The sequence below is a fragment of the Protopterus annectens genome, chromosome 4.part0 (assembly GCF_019279795.1).
Source record: "Protopterus annectens isolate FY-2018-M chromosome 4.part0, PAN1.0, whole genome shotgun sequence".
NCBI classification, from domain to species: domain Eukaryota; kingdom Metazoa; phylum Chordata; order Ceratodontiformes; family Protopteridae; genus Protopterus; species Protopterus annectens.
Genome location: NC_056733.1, coordinates 928,273,873 through 928,297,165, shown reverse-complemented (window position 1 = coordinate 928,297,165; position 23,293 = coordinate 928,273,873). Strand labels below are relative to the sequence as shown.

Sequence of the window (23,293 nt, the reverse complement as noted above, 5' to 3'; positions counted from 1 at the left end):
GAGGCATCTATGGAAGGGGATCAGGCAGACAAATCATGTAGGCTCGCCAAGAAAGTATCTTCGTTGGCTCCGAGCTTGGAACCATCGAAGTGTCATGACAAGCAAACGAGTTTATTGGATCCGAAGTCAGTCGGGTCCGACAAGACACAATCTCCTTCAGTTCAAGTGTCCTCAGAACCGACCAGGAGCCATAAAAGAAACCAGTCTCCCTCCTTGGAGCCAGTATGCTCTACGCCTAAGTCTCCTCTGCTCCCATCTGTGACAGGTAGTCCCCGTTAGTCCACCCATTCCTCTCGATCATCCAGGAGTCTCTCAGATGATGTGAAGAGGTTACTTAAGGCACAGCCCACATGGATGTGGAGCCGGCTGTCCAACCTACTTTGTCATAGATTCCTTCGAGTCCGGAGTCAGAGTGCATGTATGTCATTGTGTTGGAACCGTCTGACCCAAAAACCACCGGTCTCTTGGGTCCGATGTCTGCTCCGATCTCTTCGATACCACCTTCTGTCGGGATCTGGGGTCGAGACTCCCTTATCTGCTCAGGGGGGAGAGCGCGATCAGCCCCTTGTCTGTTACTCTGCCACTCAGGGCTTCGGTGCAGGTGAGTTCGGCTCTTACATCAGCCTCTGATTCATTGCCCTTGGTGCAGGGGACATCTCCAGGCTCTTCGGAGACTCTCTGGCCGGGATTGTGGTGCCTTTGAGGTGATGTGTGCTGTCCTCCCAGACTTCTCCATCCTCTGCTTCACCTGCTCCATCCCCTTTGGGGCCGATGTCTATGTCCACACCACCCCTCCATACAAAGCATAGGGAAGCAATGCCCCAGGACACCCCTTTGGGCAACCCCCCCCTTCTGAAACCTCCCCAGAGTACCCCTCTGAGGAGGTCCCTTGGAAAAGGACTTGTAAGAGGAAGCAAATAGACTCCCCGAGTCTCACTTCAGACACAGATTTGGGAGGATTCGGAAGGGTCCCCACGGTCCTCCTCAGAGGAGCTCTCTCTTTTTCAGCTCTCCTGGAAATCCCCTTTCCCCTTCTGAAGATGAGTCCGTGTACCTGGAGGCTTTTGGCTGCTGACCCTCCACCTCTTGGGTGTCTCCTCCTTTCGACCAGCTACTGGGGGTGGTCACTCAAAAGGCATGGAGCTATCCAGAATCTATGGAACCGGTTCTGAGGAGGCCCAATAAATTTCACAGCACCAGAGGGACTACCTTTTCCTGTCTAAGGGTGTTCCCGTTGATGCTATGGCAGTTGTGCCATAATACACATGCCGTAATACACACACAATGTATGTGTGTGTGTATCATACACACACACACACACACACACACACACACACACACACACACACACACACACACAGTGTCTGGGTAACTATCGCTAGGCATGTTGGGATTAGGGTCTAGCCTCGAGCCAGTGATGGCTCTTGAGCTTTAGGATATGGCAGAGTATTTGCTCCGAACCCACCAAGCAAGAAACCCTTCATGGACAACAAACATGGAACGTTATGGTGAGTACATAACGTCTATATATATATATATATATATATATATATATATATTTTTTTTTTTTTTTTTTTGAGGTTGTGTGTATATCAGGGTGCAAAGTATTTGTGGAGTGCACTAACCTCTGTTTTTTTTTTCCCCCTCTTAGTCAGATGTGCAGCTGATTCATGCTGGAATCAAGGTGGGTGCCAGCGAAGCCACCCTTCTGAACATGTTGAACATCTCTCCATTTTCCTTTGGTTTGCTGATAAGACAGGTGTATGATAATGGCAGCATCTACAGTCCTGAGGTTCTAGACATCACTGAGGAGAGTCTACACGCACGTTTCCTTGAGGTGAGAAACCCCTTTATAACGCCTTGTAATGTCTGGTTTAGTTACAGATTTGTTCTCATTTAGTCCACATTGGTCCGTGTTGGGTGTTCAGATGTTGGTGTTTTCGGGCACTTTAACATATTCAGAAATTGTGAATAACGCATCATCCTTTATTCCAAGGTGGATTGTAAACAAGTATAAAGGCATTAATGTTGGCTGTGTTGGAAGACAACACTTGGTGGGTTGTATGGCTTATGATACTTCCAAGATCTACAATGGCATGCACTAAATCTAGCATATGTCAAGATGGTTATTTTGTTAGATTTTTCTGCAATTTCTTGGCACTTGTATTTATTGTAGTGTTATATAACAGTGGAATACTGAATTTTTTTAACCCTTTAATTGCTGCTTTGTTGCACTAGAAGTGATTTTGAAGTCTACAGAAATCTGAGGGTGGTCATAGTAGTGCACAGCTGAATGCATGTCACGTTTTTACGACAGTTACCATTCTGGCACCATGTCTGGTGGGCAGTCTGCTTCACTGCGATGCACGAGTAGATGTGCGGGTGCCGTCTCTATTGTCAACAAAAGACTGATGATCCTTAGAGCAGTGACTCTTTGGGTTGCCAGAAGTGGCCCCATGCAAGAGTGTCTAGCGGTACAGTCCTTGTATGCATTGCCAGTAATAATGGGCTTGGTTAACATTTCCTTGACTCTTGAAGATTAACTAGGAACAGCAGACACAGCTGTATTGAACCAGAAAAGGTGAGTGCAGTTGAAGTACCCAGCAAAGATCCCTTTAATGTACCACTTGTAATAAGTGGTTTCTTTGGCTGGAGAGTAGGACTTGTCTTGGCTGGTGGATAGCCTCATGGGGTACTCATTAAGGAGTGAATTAAGGTGCTGTTGACTTTCTCCTGTGGGTTTTTAATCACGTCTCCTCGAGGTGTAGATATTTCTTAATGACGTACATATTTTGTGAGGAATAGCCAAGTTGCATTTTGACCCCTTTTCCATCTTTAGACATGGTGTAGGACATGTTTGTGACTGTCCCTAAGCTAGACATCCTGGCAATGTGTTAGTTGTAGCATATGCCGCCATTACACTAGTACCTGTGATTGCAATATGAAGGACATTTTAATAACTGTAAACCATGTACTAAAGTCTGCTAGCCTTTCCAGCTAAGAGGAAAATGCCTCTTTTTACACTGTGCGCCACTGAAGTGGACCTCCTGTTTTGGCACGTCACGGAGTATGAATTTCTGGCAAAACTTTACAATCCTGTTATGTCACTTAAGGTGCTGTTGTATCCCTCCCTCTACATACGTACAGTGCAGACCATCTCCTGCAGTGTAGAGGAGCATTGCAGCTGGAATCTAAAATTTCATATTTTCTTTAAGATACTGTTAACTTGCCTTGGTTATGGACTTCTGGCTTTATAGATAAGTAGATAGTATAGCTTTTGTGAGGACAAGTTGTGCTGAAGATCTGGAGCAAAATTTTCTTTAAAAAAATGCTGATGGCTTTTATTGTGGTTTGGGTTGAATAACCTAATTGTGTAATTTAATTAGCAAGATTGTTTTAAAATTTCAAAACTTTTTTCTGATTAAAACCTTGGTGTGTGTTTTACCTAAAGTGTTTGATAATTCTATATCTTCTACAGGGTGTCCGTTATGTTGCTAGTGTATGCTTGGAGATTGGATACCCCACAATTGCCTCTGTTCCTCATTCCATCATAAATGGCTACAGACGTGTTTTGGCTGTGTCTTTGGAAACTGATTACAGTTTCCCGTTGGCTGAAAAGGTAACTACTATGTAAATAATTGGTAACTTTTGCTGCTGTGTGTTGCCTACAATGGGATTAAATTAAGTTGACTGTATCTGGGTTATGCTGCTATGAAGCTTATTGCTTATTGGATATGGCTCACTGAGCACTACTCTAGATGCGTAAGGTAAGGATCACAACGTCTTGAAAGCGAACAGTTATCCTGTACTTTTAGTGTAATTCTCTAGAATTACTCTTACTCAATGAAGTGACAACATATGAGAAAGCAACTGTTTTAAAACAAGGCTAAAGGCACATGTTTTTGGGTGGGAAGTATGACCCCATTGCTGATGTGCTACTTGTTGCAGTTGCCGTTTGGAGTATTGAGCAGGCTGCTTATTTCTTTACAGTAATTGATGCTTTTTGTACACTGAGTTTTTGCTTCTGGGTATGTGCAGCAGTGGTCCTCCAATCCGCTGATTTAGTGGACCAGAGGCCCTTGTTCCCTTTCACCTGAATTTTATTAGGGTGGGAAGAATTTAATTGCAGCATAGTGGAAGCTGACGTGTTACTGAGGTTCGTAGGCAAGGTCAAGACTGGTTGCCCTTCTGGGCTGTTTTAAGCCTAGCCAGGTTTCCTCAAAGGTGAGAATCAAACCCTGTAACTCGTCTGTGAAGTAAATTCCTTAATTATGTCAACCTTTATCCCCAAAATATTTCAACCCAGCAAAGAATCTAATTTATGGGTTCATACTAGGCAACTTCTGTAGACTGTTATGCCTAGGCAATAACCAAATGTGAGAATTAAACCCTGTACTTTGAGTTTGTAAGAAACACCTCAACCATTATGCCAGCCCCCAACATGCTACGTTTTTAGCAGTGTGTAGACGTCCCTAATAGAATATGGGAGGACAGCAGTAGAGTAGGTACCAGTATGGAGGGGTAGGAGACTGGTTTAAGTCGTTTGCCACTGATTAGTGTTAAGACCACTATTTAGTGTACCAGGGAGTGCTTAGTATGTGGATCAGTCCTTGTATGCTTCAGATTGTTGATGGAACTGGTGGATGAAGAAAATGTCTGATAAATGTTTGTAGTTTATGTGGATCAGAGAAGTGAAATGTGAGGAATTTAGAATAACTATTCAATGTGGCAGGTTGGTTAATGAATAAAGACAAATTGCTTACTAGATAAAGCAGAAAATAGAGGAGTGAGTTTGTTTTTTGCCTTTGGTATGAAAATCTTCATTGCCCTTAAAAGAAAGAGTACTTGTTATGAAAGGTTTTAATAAGCCAAAGTATTATTTTTATTAATGGAAAGGAAAGTAGATGAGTAATTGTGTTAAGCACTTAAGTTTCAAATTACTCAAAGGTTAAATTGAAGCTAAATTCAAAGGGAGGATTTACTAGATTACATTTCGTTAGGAGAACCTAGGAGTAGCCGAAATGGCTGAAAACTGTGTGTTATTCATTTACTAGGTGATTTGGCAAACTGCAGATCTGAAGTCAGTCTTTATTTTTGACTGGGTTATGGTTCCGATCCTCTGAACAGATCCTGCCATTATACAGCTCATGTAAGCTAAAAAAAAAAAACTCTCAAGCTAATAGTCTACCCATAGTGCACCTCTCTACATTACCCCCAGATCTCATTTGCCACTGTTACAGAAATTACATGTCAGCCTACACTCTTGCAGCTAAGTAAATTTTACAGTTTTATTACAGTTTTTCTTACTCTTTGTTTTCCTTAAAGGAGTACAACAGGTTTCTCTAATGTATTCCTCAACTCCACGGTCCTTTTCCTCCCGATTTACATTGTCCTCTGTAAAGCAACAACAATAAAGCATTTACAATTTTTATAATTCCCCTTACTTCTGTAACAGATGCCTACCTTCTCATACTGTGATGGTTTCACTTTACAAAATGATTCTCTCAAGTTTCAATAAAGCTTGCTGGAGTCACCCAATTACTGACATCATCGAGGCCAGGCAGTGCAGGTACTTATCAGTTCCCTCCCCTAAAGTGACATCACCACAGCCATCATCTGATTCTAACTAAAATAACAAGACCCACCCATTCTGTGATGTCATGGCTCCCTTGTCCTTCCCCCAGCCTGAGTGCTGTTCATTTTATTCAGTAGTAGTGTCGTTACACCGATGTTTGGAAACACAGAAATTTGGTATGCATACTTATACATTCTGCACATCAAATTATGCTTAGGTGGTGTATCGCTTGCATACTTCTCTGTTGTATTTGCACCAGATACTGCTAGTGTGCAGTGCGGGAATAGAAAGATTAAAACATTACCCTGGTATCAGAGGTGGCAGTGCAACATATTCATAATGGCTTAACATGAGAGTAGCTCTAAGCAAGCACCATGTGAAACCTGAACAAGCACCTAGAATTATTCAGTGCAGCTTCCACACCTTAAGTCTGAAAATGAATTCACATACTCACATGAACAGGAGTAGCTGCATATTGATGGCTAAAGGTATATGGGCATGTCGGGTGGTTACTACACTGCAAAAATGAGCAAACACACCAGTATATTAAAGCCATAGCACCAATTGAACTGGAGGCTGGCAAATAGATTTAGTAAGGGATTTTGTCCATGCACAAATATTTCAACAGTGATTCTTTGCAGTGGCATCCATTATCTGATTCAAGGTAAGTTAACCTTGTCCTTTATTTAAAAAAAAAAATCAATAAAAAATTGACTTTGTTATAAGTGACTTCTGGATACAAGAAAAAGGAAGGGGAAAGTATAGCAATGTGGTTTGTATATATAAAGACAAATCCAGGGACACTTCAAAAGGTTTTTTTTGCAAACCAACTAGTGGAGTAAAAACATATGAAGGCACACACTGCATACCAACACACTTTGCACATGTAAATCTCAATTTTTAACAAGGTAGAAGCATGAAGTGATACCTTAATACTTAAATTAATAAAGATCTAAACTGGTTAATAGTATAAATGTTTTATTCTTTAGCTCCTTGGTGCAAGACCTTACTGGATGGGATTGCAGTCAAGTAAGGCCATGGCTATAGTGCAGCAAAAAATGTCCCCTCTAACAAAGGAAATGCTAGAGCAAAGATTAAATTACATGAGTCAAGCACCCTGCTGAGATCTGCCAATCAATGGAATTACCAGATCAAATTACCCTCAGGACTTTGACAGCTAGGGAAGCTAAGTGTTATGGGGGAGGGGAGAAGTAAATGGACTGGAATTCATTGTCTCACAAATTATTGCCATTTAAACTAAATTAGAAAAAAGGCAGCAGTAAACAGCACTTTGAGTGTGTTCTGTGGCATTTGCACTGTTTCTGTTTTAAGTAGTCATCCAGCAGCAGGGAATGTTACTTACACTGTTCTATTTTACTCAGTACTTTGTACGCATGCAACATCTATGAAATGACAGGAACTTTAGGCAAACGGAGGCCTGCATGATGTAACATTTTTGAGCCAAACAATGATTTCTGGGATACTGGATGGCAACCTGATTTATCCAAACCACGCCAATATGCCAGCCTCCAGGTGGTCAGAGTCTGGAATTATATATAAAAATATTTAAAATTCTGTAAATAATCCCAGAGTGCTGTTAAAGTGTAGGAAACATCATGCCATGATGTTTTAAACATATTTTTTGAGTCTGTGGGTGCGGTACTCCTTTAATCTCTTCAGTAATATCTGAACCTTGTCTGCCCTTTTATCTTTGTGCGAGTGTTTTCTTTAACCTGTACGCTTAGGTGCTTCTTGACTACCATAGTTGGTAGATGTTCTTCATGTTTCACTGTTGCAGTCATTACACTTGGGTTATCCTGCTGGCAGGCTACCCTCAAGTCGGCCTGAATTCCAAAGTCTATGTCCAGCGTCAGTTGCTGTCGCCTCTTCCCTGATGTTAGTGTGCCAGGGGTATAAAAGATGCAGCCGACACCATTTTCTTCAGTCTTTCTTGCCGCGCGGTGCCCGAAGCAGAAGCAGTTCACAAGTGCCAGTCGGCCAACTCCTGAGATTTTCGTGTTCAAGTTTCGGATCCGAAGTCTTCATTAAAAGCTAAGTACCCCGTTGGGGAAAACTTTTTTTCTTGCTCCAGACCAATGTCAGAAAAAGTTAATAGTTGTATTTCTTGTGGGAAGCAAACACCTCATAAGGATTTTCATTCTTACTGTATTCCTTGCCTAGGCCCTGACCATGACGTTGCTTGTTGTCGGTTTTGTGCTAGATTTAACCAGCACACTATAAAGCGTTGGTACGATTTTGCTTTTCACTATTTTGGCAGAAGATTTAATTACACGATGCTGTCGGATAGCCAACCGACTGCCGCAATTCACAAGAAACGCAAAGAAAAGGACAGTCGTCCGAGGTCTAAAACCGACAACAAGGCTTCTTCTAAGCCAGTCGCCGGTTTGCCAGCTCTCAGTGAGGTGCTTTCGCAGCCCCTGACGCCCGCTACTTTGGGCCCACAGGCCGCTATAGACTCCCACATGGAGGCGCCTAGGCCGCTGGAAGCTCAGGGTATTGGACCTTCGGAAACTGTTCCCTCAGATGAGTCTGGAGACGCTGAGCAGGCATCGGCTTCTGAGAGTGTTTTCAGACCTACTCAATTGTACATTAAAGCGACTCCAGCTGCAAAGGCAAAGACTAAAGCATCTTTAAAGACAAAGAAACAAGTACAACAGCCTCATGCTCCGGCCTCCATGCCCAAAAAACGGATGCTGAAAATGGCCCGAAGACTTAATTACTTTGATCAGGGATTCCCATCCCCCTCCTGATAAGAGGCCTAGGCAAGAGACAGAATATGAATCTTCAGATCAGGTTTCCATTTCTTCAGTTTCCTCTTCTGATCAGGAATACTCTCTTCCTCGCTATGAGGATTCTGATGCTGAAGAATCTATCCCTTCAGCCTCTCCTCCTGAGGATTACTCTTTTGGGGAAACCTTGCATACCATGAGGGAACATTTCCATTGGGAGAGCCAAGATTATTCTGAATCTGAGAAAAGGCTCGGGGACTACCTTTTACTCTCACAACACAGGCCCCTAGCTATTCCGCCTGTGTTAGACATTGTCGATTTATTTTTAGAGTCCAGTCTGACCCCTGATTCCTTACCTCCAGCTCCTGTTAAGCCGGACAGGTACTACAGGGTGCGTGACTTTCATAAATTCCTTTTCAAGAACCCTGCTGCTGACCCAGAAACTATTTCTCAGGGTCCCAAAGGGGTCAAGGCATCCACTGCAAAAAACCCTACCCCCCCGCCTCCCCCGACAGGGATTCTAGGGCATTAGACAGATGGGGAAATAAGATTTACACCTCTGCTGCCTTGGCTACAAGGTCTTTAAATTGTCAGTTTCATATGCTCAAATATCAGCGATATATTATGTCCCTGCTTAAACAGAAAATGTTGATAAATTCTGAAGGTGCAGAAAAAGAAATGCAGGATTTATTGCATGCAGCTGAGCAAGTTGGAAAGCATGCTTTGCAATGTGGTTTTGATTTTTTGGAGGCCTCCTGCAGGGCCGCTGTCACGGGTTCTGTCATTAGGAGGCATGCTTGGTTAAAGGAACAAAATTTACCAGATCATGTTAAAGCAAAATTATTAGATGCTCCATTACAGCATGATACTTTGGTGTTAAAGCAGAAGAAGTGTTAAAGAAAATGGAGGACAAAGCTAAATCTATGCAAACAATCAAAGATTTCTTACAGGTATAGCCTCCAATATTTAGCAAATACTGGCCTACGAATTGGTCCTTTCCAGTGTCGGACCACAAAGGAGCAGATACAGACGCCCAAGAGGCAGATCCCAGCCCCAAGGTTCATACAGATCTAAACAATGAGGTGCTTCTACCTCCAAAAGTGGAGAAGACAAATCACAGCCTTACAGAAAACGGTCCCAATGACTTCCCCCTGCCTGCGCCAATCACTTATCTTCTGGCAACACCTTAAGGGGGAAAACTAGCACTTTTTTCTCAAAATTGGCACATAATAACCCAGGACAAATGGGTCTTAGACAGTGTCACAGGGCTACAAGTTTCACTTTCATACCCTGCCAATGGTCAACGGTTGCCCAGACCTACCAAGAAACCAATGGGCAGAGGCACAAAAACAAGTCTCATCCCTCATGGACATGAGGGCCATTCAACAAGTACCAGAACAAGAGCAGGGGCAAGGATTTTATTCAAGACTGTTCTTGGTACCCAGAAAGGACAAAGCCTGGAGACCAATACTGGACCTGTCTATTCTAAACACATATCTGGATATACCAAAATTCAAAATGTTGACCTTACAGCAGCTTCTGCCCATGCTGGGCAAGAAGGCTTGGCTTGTGACTTTAGACCTAAAGGAGGCATACCTGCATGTCCCAGTCAGACAAACATGCAGAAGATACCTCAGATTCAAAGCTGGCTCAGTGCACTACCAATTCTCTGCACTGCCCTTTGGCTTATCTACTGCACCCAGGATCTTCACAAAGTGCCTGGCACCAGTAATTGCATTCTGCAGATAAAGAGGAATACAGATATATCCTTACTTGGACGACTGCCTCATACAAGCAGAGAACAAGGACATTCTACTACACCATCTGGATTTTGTAAAGAGATTACTACCCTAGGGTACACAGTCAACGAACAAAATCAAAACTAGTACCCTCTCAAGAGATAATATTCTTGGGTGCAAGCTTAAATACAACTGCCCAGATGGCTTATCTCACGCCAGACAAACAAAGACAACTGACTACCTATTTCAAACTGTTGGCAACAAAAGCCCAGTTATCTGCAAGAAAAATTCTGCAGGCTTTGGTCTTCATGGCATCTTGCATTCTACTAATTCTATATGCAAGACTGCATATGAGAAAACGTCAGTGGTACCTAAAAAGTGTTTGGACTTGGCATTGCCACAGCCTGGAAACAATAATTACTCTCATTCCCTGCCTGCAACAGGAGTTTCGATGGTGGGCAAAGGCCTGTCACCAGAACAAGGGACAGTCATTCACCTTACCACCAGCCAGGCAGACATTGACAACGGATGCATCAGATTATGCCTGGGGGGCATACATGGCAGATGTATTCAAGGCACATGGTCTGCCAACCAAATGCATCTACATATCAATCAAAAAGAGATGCTAGCTGTTCAGAATGCCCTGACAGCCCTCAAGGACCTACTTCATCCGGGACAACTACTGATAAAGACAGACGATACCATGGTCATGTGGTATATAAACAAGCAGGGAGGCACTCATTCTTACCCCCTCTGGAGACTAGCCATTACTTTGTGGGACACAGCATTGACTTACCAAGTACATCTGCAGGCACAATTCCTGCCAGGAAAGATAAATACTCTGGCAGACGAACTAAGCAGAAAACTCATGGATTCCCACGAGTGGAAATTGGATCCGCAAGTCTTCAAAATGATAAAGAGGTCTATGTCCAGGCATCCCTATTTATTTGTCTCTCCTCACAACTGCCAACTAAAGAGATTCTGCACAAGGACTTACCACAGACAAGCATGGAAAGTGGATGCTCTATCTTTCAGCTGGAAAAACTTAACAGTATATGCCTTTCCTCCACTGCCTCTCCTCCCCAAGGTACTCCTAAAGGTCAGACGAGAAGCCAAAAATGATACTGATTGCCCCAGACTGGCCCCGCCAGTACTGGTATCCTATCCTAAGGAACTCGTCTCAATGCCCAGCCTGGACCTTACCTCAAACATCTCACCTACTGTCCCAACAAAACAATCCGATCCTGCACAGCCAACTCAAGACCTTAAATCTGGCAGCATGGTGGATAATGTAGTCGTACAAAACGCACCTCTCACTAAAGCGGTGATGGATGTCATTTTGGAGGCCAGGAGGCCTAGTACTAGAAAATCTTATGCTGGAAAATGGAAGAGATTCTGTGCCTGGAACCAGGCACAAGGAATTGACACAGCAGTGCCAAATATTCCTCAGATTTTGCAATACTTAACTGAGATGCTGGACAAAGGCCTATCCTTTTCATCAATTAAAATTCATGCCGCTGCCATTTCGGCTCATTACAATACAGAGCCACCAATCTTTTCTCATCCTTTAAGGCAATACCTCAGAGGAGCCAAAAAATGTAAGGCCTCCAAGGAGATCACAAATACCTGCATGGGACCTCAATTATGTTTTGGAAAAACTGTCTCTGCCCCCTTTTGAGCCAGCTGCTACAGCTGATATAAAGTTTTTATCTTTGAAAACGGCTCTGCTCCTAGCAATAACCTCTGCAAGACGAGTCTCAGAGCTACAGGTACTCATGGCTGTGGAACCTTTTATCATATTTTTTTCCAGACAGGGTTTCTCTTGAGGACGAACCCGACATTTATGCCTAAGGTAGTGTCCAGTGTGAACATAACATTACACGAACCAGGAATCCAGGACGCTAGAGTTGGTTATAAAAGTCCACCTTTATTCACCATCCAGTATGTTTGTTTTAGCGCTTTCATCTCTTCTAAAGAGACTTCATCAGAAACAAAGAACTTAAACAATTAACACTTTTTATAGTGTTAATAATTGGTGACATCACACAAAAAACTTTCAAACTTTTAAAGCACTAGATACATTTTAAAATCTACTATATAAAAGTCAATATTATTAAAATTTAAAAATTGTTTTGCACCAACAGCATAGAAATATATATATGTATAGAATTAGAATTTGTATTATAATACAAATGCATTGTATAAACACAGTTTACTATGTCATGATTTTGAAAAATTTGTGTTTGGTATATTGGACATGGTTAGGATTGACATAAGAGGTGGTGATTGGAAGAATTTATTAAAAAAGAAAGAATGCCAGTGGCAGTTTAGACTGGCTTCTATGTATCCCCCGGGCCTCAATGAATCAGTCTCCTTGGTTCCTTATTTAATAGAAAGATCTAACCAACTATAATCTTTTTAAATATTGCACTATGCACAGTTCATTTTATTTCCACTATATTGTGAGATATGTTTTTACAATGAGTTTTTATTCATTATATATATAAATATATAGTGATTATATGTTAATAGGTGTTTAGTATGTGAGTACTGTCCCCAGTTTTCTATACATATATATATTTCTATGCTGTTGGTGCAAAATAATTTTTAAAATTTTAATAATATTGACTTTTATATAGTAGATTTTAAAATGTATCTAGTGCTTTAAAAGTTTGAAAGTTTTTTGTGTGATGTCACCAATTATTAACACTATAGAAAGTGTTAATTGTTCTTTGTTTCTGATGAAGTCTCTTTAGAAGAGATGAAAGCGCTAAAACATAAACATACTGTATGGTGAATAAAGGTGGACTTTTATAAGCAACTCTAGCGTCCTGGATTCCTGGTTCGTGTAATGTTATGTTCATGGTTTATCAGTTTTGGAGTACTTGGTAGTGTCCAGTGTGGCCCTTAACCAAACTATTCATCTGCCTACATTTTATCCAAACCCACAGAATAAGAGGGAGAGAATTCTGCATTCTTTGGACATACACAGACAGCTATGCTTCTACTTGAACAGAACCAAAGCTTTCAGAAAGACCGAGCAACTACTAGTGGCATATGCTGCAGGATCACAAGGAAAGGCTATCTCAAAGCAGACTATTTTAAAGTGGTTAGGCCACTGCATTCATTTCTGCTATTCACAACATGGCAAGCCAGTGCCTAAGGGCATTAGGCCACATTTAACCAGAGCAGCAGCCACTTCAGCAGCCTTCCTCAGGGGAGTACCAACCAAAGACATTTTAGAGGCTGCTACCTGGAGTTCGGTGCACACCTTTACAAAGCACCATCATTTACCACTCTACTCTAAATCCAGGGCAGGCTTTGCCACTGCAGTTCTGCAGGGCCTCGTAGCCGCTCCTAATGCTATTTAGCTCCAGCCTACCAACCATAGCTTTGGGATTCATCCCAAGTGTATTGACTGCAACAGTGAAACACGAAGAACATAGTACAGTTGTGTACACTTACCATAAATGTAGATGTTCGAGTGTATTCACTGTTGCAGTCCAGGTTACCCCACCACCACCCCCCATCTCTTTCCTGGAACTTATCTACACTTCTCTAATCTATACAACCTATGTGGTGTATTTGCTTGTAGATGAAGGTATTATATATTTTGGTGCATGCATGTTTTATTGACATATTTTTAGCCTACCTTTTTGGGGGCACCTGACATCTGGGGCAAGAAAAACTGAAGAAAATGGCGTCGGCTGCATCTTTTATACCCCTGCCACACTGACGTCAGGGAAGAGGCGATAGCAACCGACGCCAGACCTAGACTTTGGAATTCAGGTTGACTGAGAGTAGCTTGCCAGCAGGATAATCCAAGTGTAATGACTGCAACAGTGAATACACTCTAACATCTACATTTATGGTAGGTACACAACTGTACTTTTCCTCTCTCTTTTCCTTCCCTTACCATTGGGGTAATCTGTTCTACCATCATTGTTAGGATTCTTCCTTTTTGTTTTTGACTGAGTGATGGTGTTTTCCGAACTTCTGTCTTGATCTTTTACCCTTTTTTTGGCTATAATGTCAGGTAAGTCAAAGTCTACCACTGGTTTTAAGTAGTGCCAAGACTGTGGCAGGAGAATACTGAATTTGGATGGTCATAAGTGTGTATATTGTTTGGGTGTGTCTCATCTTGATGTAGAGTGCTCTATCTGCCAGGAATTCAGTAATAGAGCCCTGGTGGAACATTGAAATTAAGTAATCCTTAAAGGACTTCTTAAGGCCCCTTTTTGAGAAAGTATTGGTCAGCCTTGGACAGTCTCCTCAGGGCTCAGGTGTAAAATCTGCTCATTTGATGCAGGCATTTCCATCAGCACAGACATCTAAAAAACTAAATACCCTTCAGATGGTTACTTTTTGGAACCGAAGTTTTAAGGTTTCAAAAATTTTGGAACACGCAGAGTCCTCTGCACCAACATCTACCTCGGTGCCATTGGCGCTGAGTGACACTGACTCCAGTAATGACTCCTATGTCAGCACAGATTATTTTAGTTACCACATTAGTACTGTAATCTCCTGCGGCTCTGCACCTCCTACCTTCTGCCCCAGTGCTGAAGACAGAATCTTTCCATACACGCAGGACTACGTATCCCCCATCGATTGACCCCTTTCTGGGTCAGCTTCCTAGCCCCTTTATAGAGAGACCCGGGGGTTGTCCGCTCCACCAGGAGTCTTTCCTAAGTTATATAGTGAGGTTAATGAATCAGCTTTGAGGCTAGGGATCTTCCCCCATCTTCTCAGCCCCCCCCCCCTTCTGGTGCAGGGGAATTCTCTCCCAGTACCTCGACATATACTCCTCTGACCTCTTTGCAGGCTTTAGAGATGTTAACTCCATCCACACAGACTCCTAAGGTGTTTGTGCCAATAACTTCCTTGTCTTCAGTTCCAGCACAGCTTTGACTTTCTTGGTGCCTTCGAAACTGACTGATCTTCTGGATCGGCCCTCCACTTGCGGGTTTGAGTAGACGCCTGATTTTATTTGGAGCTGACCTTGCCCCTTTGGGCTGTGTTGACTGCAAGGCCTTCCTCGGCTCTGGCTTTGTGGGTGGGTGTCTCGGGGTGGGGTGTGACCCCGGTTCCGAGTTTCCCTGTTATGGGCTCCTATCCCTCTTCAGGAGGGCCTGCCTTTCAAGCTATGAAGAGGGCTTTGGTTACTGCTTCTTCCCAGGTGGCTCCTGTGTTGAGTCTCACCCCTGGACCCCTGCTTACCTGGAGCTACCACCAACCTCCATACCTGGACAGTGAGCTCTAAGGATTCATGACATACAGACCAAGGGTCACCCCTCTTCAGACACTCCCACTGAAGAGACTCCTTGGAAGAAATTGTGCAAGAGGAAACACCTGGACTCCCCTGAAGAGTCCATCACTGAGGACACTGATTTTGTTGAGGGGAGGGTTCTCCATGGTCACCCGTGGAAGACAGACATTCTTAAGCAGAGGGGTAACTGGAAGCCCAAAGACCCTTCCTGCAAGGAATCTGTGCACTTGCAGGCCTTTGGAGCTCTCCCATCTACTTCCTGGGTGACCCCCTCCCGCTGATCTCGTTACATTGATCTCTCAATGGGTTTGGAAGGCTCATGACTCAATAGAACCGATTCCCTGGAGACCAGATAAAATACTTTCCACTCCCGAGGATCATCAGTACTGGACAAAAGGATTAGCAGTAGATGCCATGGTTTGAAGCAGCTGCCACTAAAAAGGAACTGGCTGAGGAAAGTTCCACTGTTCATCCCAGTAACCAGCAGTCGAGGACGATGGACAGATTTGGGAAGTGGGTTTACACCGCATTTACCTTTACCATTAGGTCCTTTTAACTTCTTGGCACATTTTACTAGGCTCCAGAGGGATCTGGTCAAAGAGCTGTTGGATACCCTAACAGGAGCAGTAGCTGTGGGGTTCCAAGAAAGTGGCCCCCCAGTTAGCTACCCTGGAGTCCATCTGTAATTTGTCCATGAAACTAATTGCATATGCAGCCAAAGGGGCAACCAGGTTAGCAGGTTCAGGCATTGCAATTCGACACACTTGGATACGCCTGTGTGAGTTTGCGGAGCCATTCGTCTTCCTTTGTCAATGCTCCCTTTGACGGATCCTCCTTGTTTGGCCCAAAGTTGGGGAAAACTCTGTCCAAGTGTGAGAAAGGTGGAAAGACCCTGTCTGCAGTGGGCATCAGTTTTTCTGCTCCCCAGCTAGCTAATTCTAGGATTCGGAGGAGTGGGAAGATGACTCAAAAAGTCCCAGAGGCCTTTCCAGGACATCGTGGTATGGACTCTCCTTTTGGGGGGGGGGTACAGTAGAAGATGCCGTTCTAGAGGCAGAGATGGCCCACAGAACCAGGGTTCTAGGAAGGAGTTCTCTGGCCAAACCCTATCAGCACACCTGAAAGGTAGCAGGTTTGCTTGCCTCTAGAGGCAGTTGGTGGAAGATTTTCTTTGCACACAACAGCCTGGTGACAAGTAACCACAGATACCTGGGTGCTAAGAATTATTTCCAGAGGTTAATTTATCCCCTTCATTCTTCATCCAAGAACTCTTAACAAAACTCCCCGATGTTCTAGCCAGACAGCAGGACCAAACCAGCCTTAGAAATACAAAAGCTGCTAGAAAAAATCATCCAAGAAGTCCCACTAGACCAAGTAGGATCTGGATTTTACTCAAGGTTCTTGGTTTCAAGAAAGACAGGGAACTGGAGATCGATTCTGGATCTCGGTATTCTACACAAATTTGTTCAGTCCAAATTCCAGATGGTCACGATTCGGTCAATACTTCCCTTTCTAGAAGAAAACGCTTGATGTGCTCTATAGACCTTCAAGACTCGTATTACCATGTAAAAACAGACAAGTGCTTTAGAAGGTTCCTCGGCTTCTGGCTAAGAGCCAATCACTATCTGTTCAGGGTGCTGTCCTTTGGTATCACCACAGCCCTTGGGGTGATCAAATGCATGGTAGCAGTAACCGGTCACTTGAGACTGCATGAATTCCAGGTGTTGCCATCTCTAGACTTTCATCACTGCTTCCACCAGACGTCTACTGCTTCAGGCAACAGAATTGACCCTGCAGTTCCTGCAGTTAGGCATCATGGTCAGCTTTACAAATATGGAATTTATTGGCGCTCGTCTCAACACTCACTCTTGTGTGGCCTCTCCTTCCCACAGGCTACAGAAAATAAGATCAAGTTCATACTCTCCTGTGTTCAAAATACCAGCCCTGCTCGTGCTTTAAGCATTTGGGTCCATGGCAGCGGTGATCATTCAGGTCCCTTTAGCGAGATTTCACATGGAATTACTGCGGTGACTTCTTGCAAGTTATGGTCCATTCTACTCTGCCCAGTGAACCATGCCATACTCCTCGCAAGTCACTGCAAAAAGGACCTATCCTGGTGTATGGAATCAGAACAAATTCTTTTGGGTTGCCCCTTTGGCTTTGGGTTGAGAAGGGACATAATGACCACAGATGCCTCTCAGGTGGAAGGGGGGGGTCATTAGCTGGGAGACACGGTGCAAGTGTACCCCTATGGAGGCCAATTTGCATGTTAACTTTCTGGAGCTGAGGGTGTTGCTTCTAGCGTTGCAAGCATTTTGCTCTGCCCTACCTCAAGGAATGATTGCAGTTCAGTCAGACAGTGTCTGTAGTCTAGTACATCGACAAGCAAGGGGGAACCAAATCCTATCCACTGTGTCAAAGCCCTCAGTCTAGCAGTGGGCGATTTCCTTCAACCACTTTTTGATAGCAACACACACTCCATGGAAAGTTCAGATGTCACGATGGACAAGCTGAGCAGATGCATTTTAATGCCTAAGGTGTGGTCTCTCAATCCAGAGGTAGCGAAGAAGATATTTCATCGCTGAGGGCAGCCGTCCTGCAGCCTTTTTGCTTCACACCAAAACAAGTGCAGAAGCTATTTTGCCCTAATCCCCCCTCTGGGGGGGGGGATCCCCAGAGAGACTCTGTTCTCTATTGGCCACCAGGTCTCTTATGCCTTCCCCCTTTTCCTCTGATCCCTCTTCCTCAAGAAAGCAGCCATGTTGAGAGCAAAGTAATCCTCATTGTACCCTTCTGGTCTCTACCAATTTGGTTTCCCTTCCTATGGCCTTATTTAGTTCACCGTCCCTGGACCCAGTTCTGGACCTTCTGTCTCATCCTTGGACTGGTGCATCCCATTCTTTAGTCTTAAGCTCACTGCTTGGTTCCTCCACTTCTGTTGGTCGCCAGGCATAATGATATTCCATCCCCAGTACGAAATATTTTGCTGGCATCCCTTAGACCATTCACCAGGAATCTCTACCTTAGTAAATGGAAAACCTTTTCAGTCTTGGCTTGTGACAATGACCTTGGTCCCTTTTCAGCCCCAGTGGAAAGTTTTAGAATTTTTGGCTATTCTTTTTGGTAGGGGAGTTTCCACTTCTACTATTAGTCATTCTAACAGCCATCTCTGACTTTCATAATGGCTTTGGAGAGCTACCCTTAAATTCCCAGACTTTCCTTAAGGGAACTGTCTGTTTAAAGCCCCCATTTAAAGAACCTGTACCACCATGGGACCTGACTATTTTGCAGTCACTAGTAGCTCCCTCTCCTTTGAACCATCAGCTACTTGTGACTTGAAGTTTTCCTGTCTTGGAAAACGCATTTATTTTTTATTTTATTTTACATTTGTTGACCGGGCTAGTCTAACTGGATACATGTCCATTTTCAGTAGAGGCCCGGGGAGAAAAGCTCCACATAAGACACTAACAAACAGAACATTTAACTACAGTTACAGATTATTTGTCAGACAAAACAGGTGTTACATGGTAACTTTAGCAAGCATTATAGGTAAAAATAGAACAAATAAGATGAACCCCCCCTCACCTTTTTTTTTTTAACCAAGCATTTACTTATAACTATCACTTCTGCAAGACGAGATTCTGAATTGCAAGCCTTATGTTCAGAATCCCTTACTTACTTTTCCATAAGGATAAAGTTACACTTGGGACAAATCCATCCTTTCTTCTGAAAGTGGTTTGTCCAACATTAACAAGACTGTAGACTTGCCTGTCTTACCAAATTTTTCTAATAAAGGCGAATATTGCTTACACCTGTTAGATGTTCACAGACAATTACAATTGCGTTTGTATCTCAGCAGAACTAAAGAATTTAGGAGATCAGAACAATTCTCTGGCGCAACCTTAGGGAAATATGTCCCTAAGGTTACCTTGTCAAAATGGTTGAGACATTAGGTCTTTCATTTATAACAAGAAGAAACTAAAGCTTTAGTGCCAGTGAAGGCACATTCTACTAGATCTGTTAACCTCTGCTGCCTTTCACTCTAAAGCTTCCATGACTGAAATATGCACAGCAGCAACATGGGATACTCCGCATACCTTTATTACTCATTACAAATTGGATCTGGTCTCCAGAGGAAGAGCCGCATTTGGTTCTGTGGTTCTCAAGAATGTCCTTCCATAGGGCCACCCAGGATCTTTAGCTAGGGACTCTGTCCCATAAGTCAAGAAAAGATGAAGATTGACAACGTCGGATAGCTACGTTTTAACATAACATTCTATCTGTGTTTGTCTTCATCTGTTCTTGATGTCCCAGTTTAGAAAATATTGATGCATTTTTGGACAGTACAGCATAATTCTGTAGGTTGTATTCTTGTAATTGGCCAGCATCTAGTAGAAGAGGTCACTTAAGATTTAAAGTAGCTTATGTAAGTTTGGAATGACCAGCTCTCATTCACTAGGGGAGCTTGATATTACAACGGGGAGAGAAATCCACATGAGCTTGAATGTATTTTGACCTGGAGACTGGCACTGGTGCCAGAATGTATGCAGGAATAATGGGGGTAGCCTTAGAGTTGCAATTTATAAAACTCTCTCATTTTAGCTGTCCTACTTAAACCGCCAGAAATTGAGAGATGTACACCAACTGTCTTCACATATTTATATGGGACAGTCCGTTTTGCCTTTTACATTATTGGGTGTAATTTTTGGAAGCTGGTCACTGTTCACAATTTAGTCCTTTGGACAGGTATGCCCAGTATATGGTGTATATTATGCCAGCTTTCCATCTTCATAAAATTTTTAATGTGGTAGTTGAAGATCAGTAGCATTCTTTTAAATAACTGTAGTAATTTAACATTTTAACGGGCGGAAATTTTTGTTGTAATGTCAGTGCAATTTTATTATGGAGTGTGATGAATGTTCAAAGTAATTGTATTTTCATTGGCGCTGTGATCAATAGGTGACAAAAATAGAATTGAGACCGAAAGTTGAGTGAAATGTGACAAGTGGCAGGAGTTGTAAGGGAGTCTCCGAAGCAGAGTGGGACTTGCAGTGTCCTTCATGGGTGTGTTGTGGACTAACTTGTGGGTGGGGTACAAGTAAAGACTCCTTTAAGGCATGTTGAGAAATGGCGTACTAACCACAATTCTTGGTAGAGTGGCATTCTGCTGGTGTCTTTCAAGTTTGTGTGTTAAATCGGTTCTAGGAAACTGGGTGCATAGTTATTTGTAATTTTTTTTTACAGATCCTGTAATGTTTTGCTGTTCATGAGGTCACTTCATTGGATGTATGTTCAGTTTGTAGTACAGAATTGCTGTGTAGTGTGATAGTAAGCATTGTGGAAAGAGTGGTTGGTAGGACTCGCGTCATTGCTTGGGAAAGGGTATTTCTGAATATTTCTAGGCAAGACGTCAGAGAAATTAAAAGCTGTTAATAGCATTGCACATAGCCTTTCCCAGCTTTCTGTGGCTTTAGTCTGGATTTCAGTTTTTGTTGAAACCATTTCTGGAAAATGAAGACTTTACTAACGCATTTTCTTTCCTTTAGGTGAAGGACTTCTTGGCTGATCCATCTGCCTTTGTGGCTGCAGCACCTGCTGCTGCAAGTGCTGTACCTGCTGCCAGCGCCCCTCCACCCAAGGAGGAAGTGAAAGAGGAGTCTGAAGAGTCTGATGAAGATATGGGATTCGGGCTGTTTGATTAGGACCCACTGCCTTGCACAACCAATCTGAAACATCATCCAAGCTGAAAATAGTGATTAAAAATAAAAATTGTTTTGGAATCATTTTTCCTTTGTGTTTTCTGTAATTATTCATTCTGCTTTAAATTGCTCTTTGGCGATAACTGCTTTCAGCAAGGTAGATGGCATGTGTGGTAAAATGCTTGCCTTTAGTTTCAAAGTAGACAACTCTGCATTCGTTGTGGGGTCTGTGAAGTAGCTGCTAATCAGGAGATGAAAATGCTGTGATAAGATCTTAACAGTGACTGCAGCTTATGTTTAACCATATGTGTTGGTGTAAAGGGATAAAGCTGTGATGGACCCAGTCAACCAGAGTTCTGTTGGTCTGTGAGCTTGTTGGCATGGGAAAAGAGAGGAATAAGGAGACTGAGCTTGCTTGTTTCTCTTGGGGGAGGGAGGGCAGTGCGAATGACTACAGAGGCACAAGCACATTCTCCTCCACAGAACCTCAGGTGCAGACTGGAATCACACAGGGTGCCCTCTGTAGGGGGAGAGGTGTGCAAGACAGACCCATTGCAGACTTTACTCAAATGCTAAACTGGAGCAATACAGTTAAGGCTCCTATACATTTTTGTAATTCAAAGTGGAAAGAAATGATACAGGGGAAGCTCAAGAAAGAGAGACTGGGATTTCGGATACAAACCTTTAAGGAGAATAACAGTATTGTATAGAATATTGTATTCATAAAGTTAGCAGAAAGTATACTAAGAATTAAGCCAACATGGGAATGGAGAAAGATTCTGCTGATAGGGGTGACTGCAATTAGAAATACAAGACAATAGACATGAAGGGGGTTGGAATTTATTGGAAAAAAATGGCAAGGGAGCCCCATGGTATTTGGGAGTAAGTAACTAGACGGAAAGGTCACAGAATGGGAAAATGCCAAGAACTTGTTTGGACTGCAGGTTAGAGATTGCCTTCCCTCTCAAGGATTGATATCAGAGTATAGGTAGAGAGAAATAAGGGGGGTACTAAATTAAAGACCAGCATTGGTAGAGTAGAGTTCAGTAACTCTAGAACAGAAGCTGGCATTAAAGGTATAACTACATATAAAATACTGCACAGCGACTATAAGAATAAATTGAGATTGGGAAGAGATGAGCAATTAACAAAGAAACCATGCAGAGATGCACGTCTTCCAAATGTGCAGCAAAGTCTAGAAGCTTTAGGATCTTTGCTTGGAGATGTTTACTTAGGTATTTTTTATACCTCGAGTAGACTGAAAAGATTTTTTCCTTTGGTAGATTGCAAATGTTGGTGTGATGGGGAAGAGAGGGGTAACTGGGAACACTTTTTCTAGGAGTGTAATGAGTTGACAGGCTTTAAAGATTCCCTACAGACTGCTCTGTCAGATGCTGGGTCAGTTGTACAGAATCAGAACTGCCTAGATATCGCAAGGCTTTGCTGAGTCTAATTATGATGGCTGCCCAAAAAGGCAATTACTAGAAAATAGAAATCGGTCTAAACCAGCTTCGCAAAAAGTAGCAAAGATAGTAACAGAGGTAAAACTGGAACTGCCATATTTAGAAAAGGGTAGGAGCAAATTACATAGGAAAACTGGAAAGTGTGGGATCAATACCAGAGGAACAAGGTTTAAAAGAAAGGAATTGAATGAGCTATGTAATGGTTGACTGACTATAACTAGATATATTAAGTGATGTGTAATATTTGCAGCTACTACAGCTAATATTTGTCAGCTTGGCTTGTAATGTATGTAACAGAGCTTGTCAGTATGGCTTATTTTAATTTATATAAATGTAGGATTGCCTATGTCATACATTTTTTCTTTAAAAAAAAAAATACCGGAACAAGTGGGATGTTGAGGAATGCACCAAAGAATTTTGCTCTACAACATTGTTGGATGACTGCTCCCAGACCACAAGGCTTTCACTCTGGGAAGTAGATGGTTATGTGGAAAGGTTACACCTAAAAGCTAATGTTTAAAGATAATTTTAGTGTGAGCTATTAAAAATTATTCTTAAAACTTTGATAGAACACCTTTTGGGAATGAATGGAATTTTCCCTTCCTGAATTAGGTGATATCGTCTGCCTAATACCACAAAAGTCTTAATTTTGAGTTTGCGTGGTGCTTACCAATATTTGGTTCTTAATTCAAACAATGCTAAATGAGTACTTTCTGTAATGGATTTTCTGCAGAAAGGAATATTTTCATTTCATCAAGGTATGGCAACACTGATAATTGTGGCATAAGTGAGAGTTGGTGT

At 42.7% G+C, this 23,293-nt stretch overlaps 1 protein-coding gene across 1 annotated transcript in view; it reads left to right on the top strand.

The window, feature by feature from the left end:
- Positions 1 to 21,115, top strand: part of RPLP0 (ribosomal protein lateral stalk subunit P0) — a 108,527-nt gene extending 87,412 nt beyond the window's left edge. The window contains exons 6-8 of the mRNA XM_044068903.1: positions 1,652 to 1,837; positions 3,479 to 3,619; positions 20,877 to 21,115. Of these exons, the coding sequence (XP_043924838.1) occupies positions 1,652 to 1,837; positions 3,479 to 3,619; positions 20,877 to 21,032 (483 nt within the window). The 3' untranslated portion in view covers positions 21,033 to 21,115. The remainder of the gene's footprint in view (positions 1 to 1,651; positions 1,838 to 3,478; positions 3,620 to 20,876) is intronic.
- The last annotated feature ends 2,178 nt before the right edge of the window (positions 21,116 to 23,293 follow it).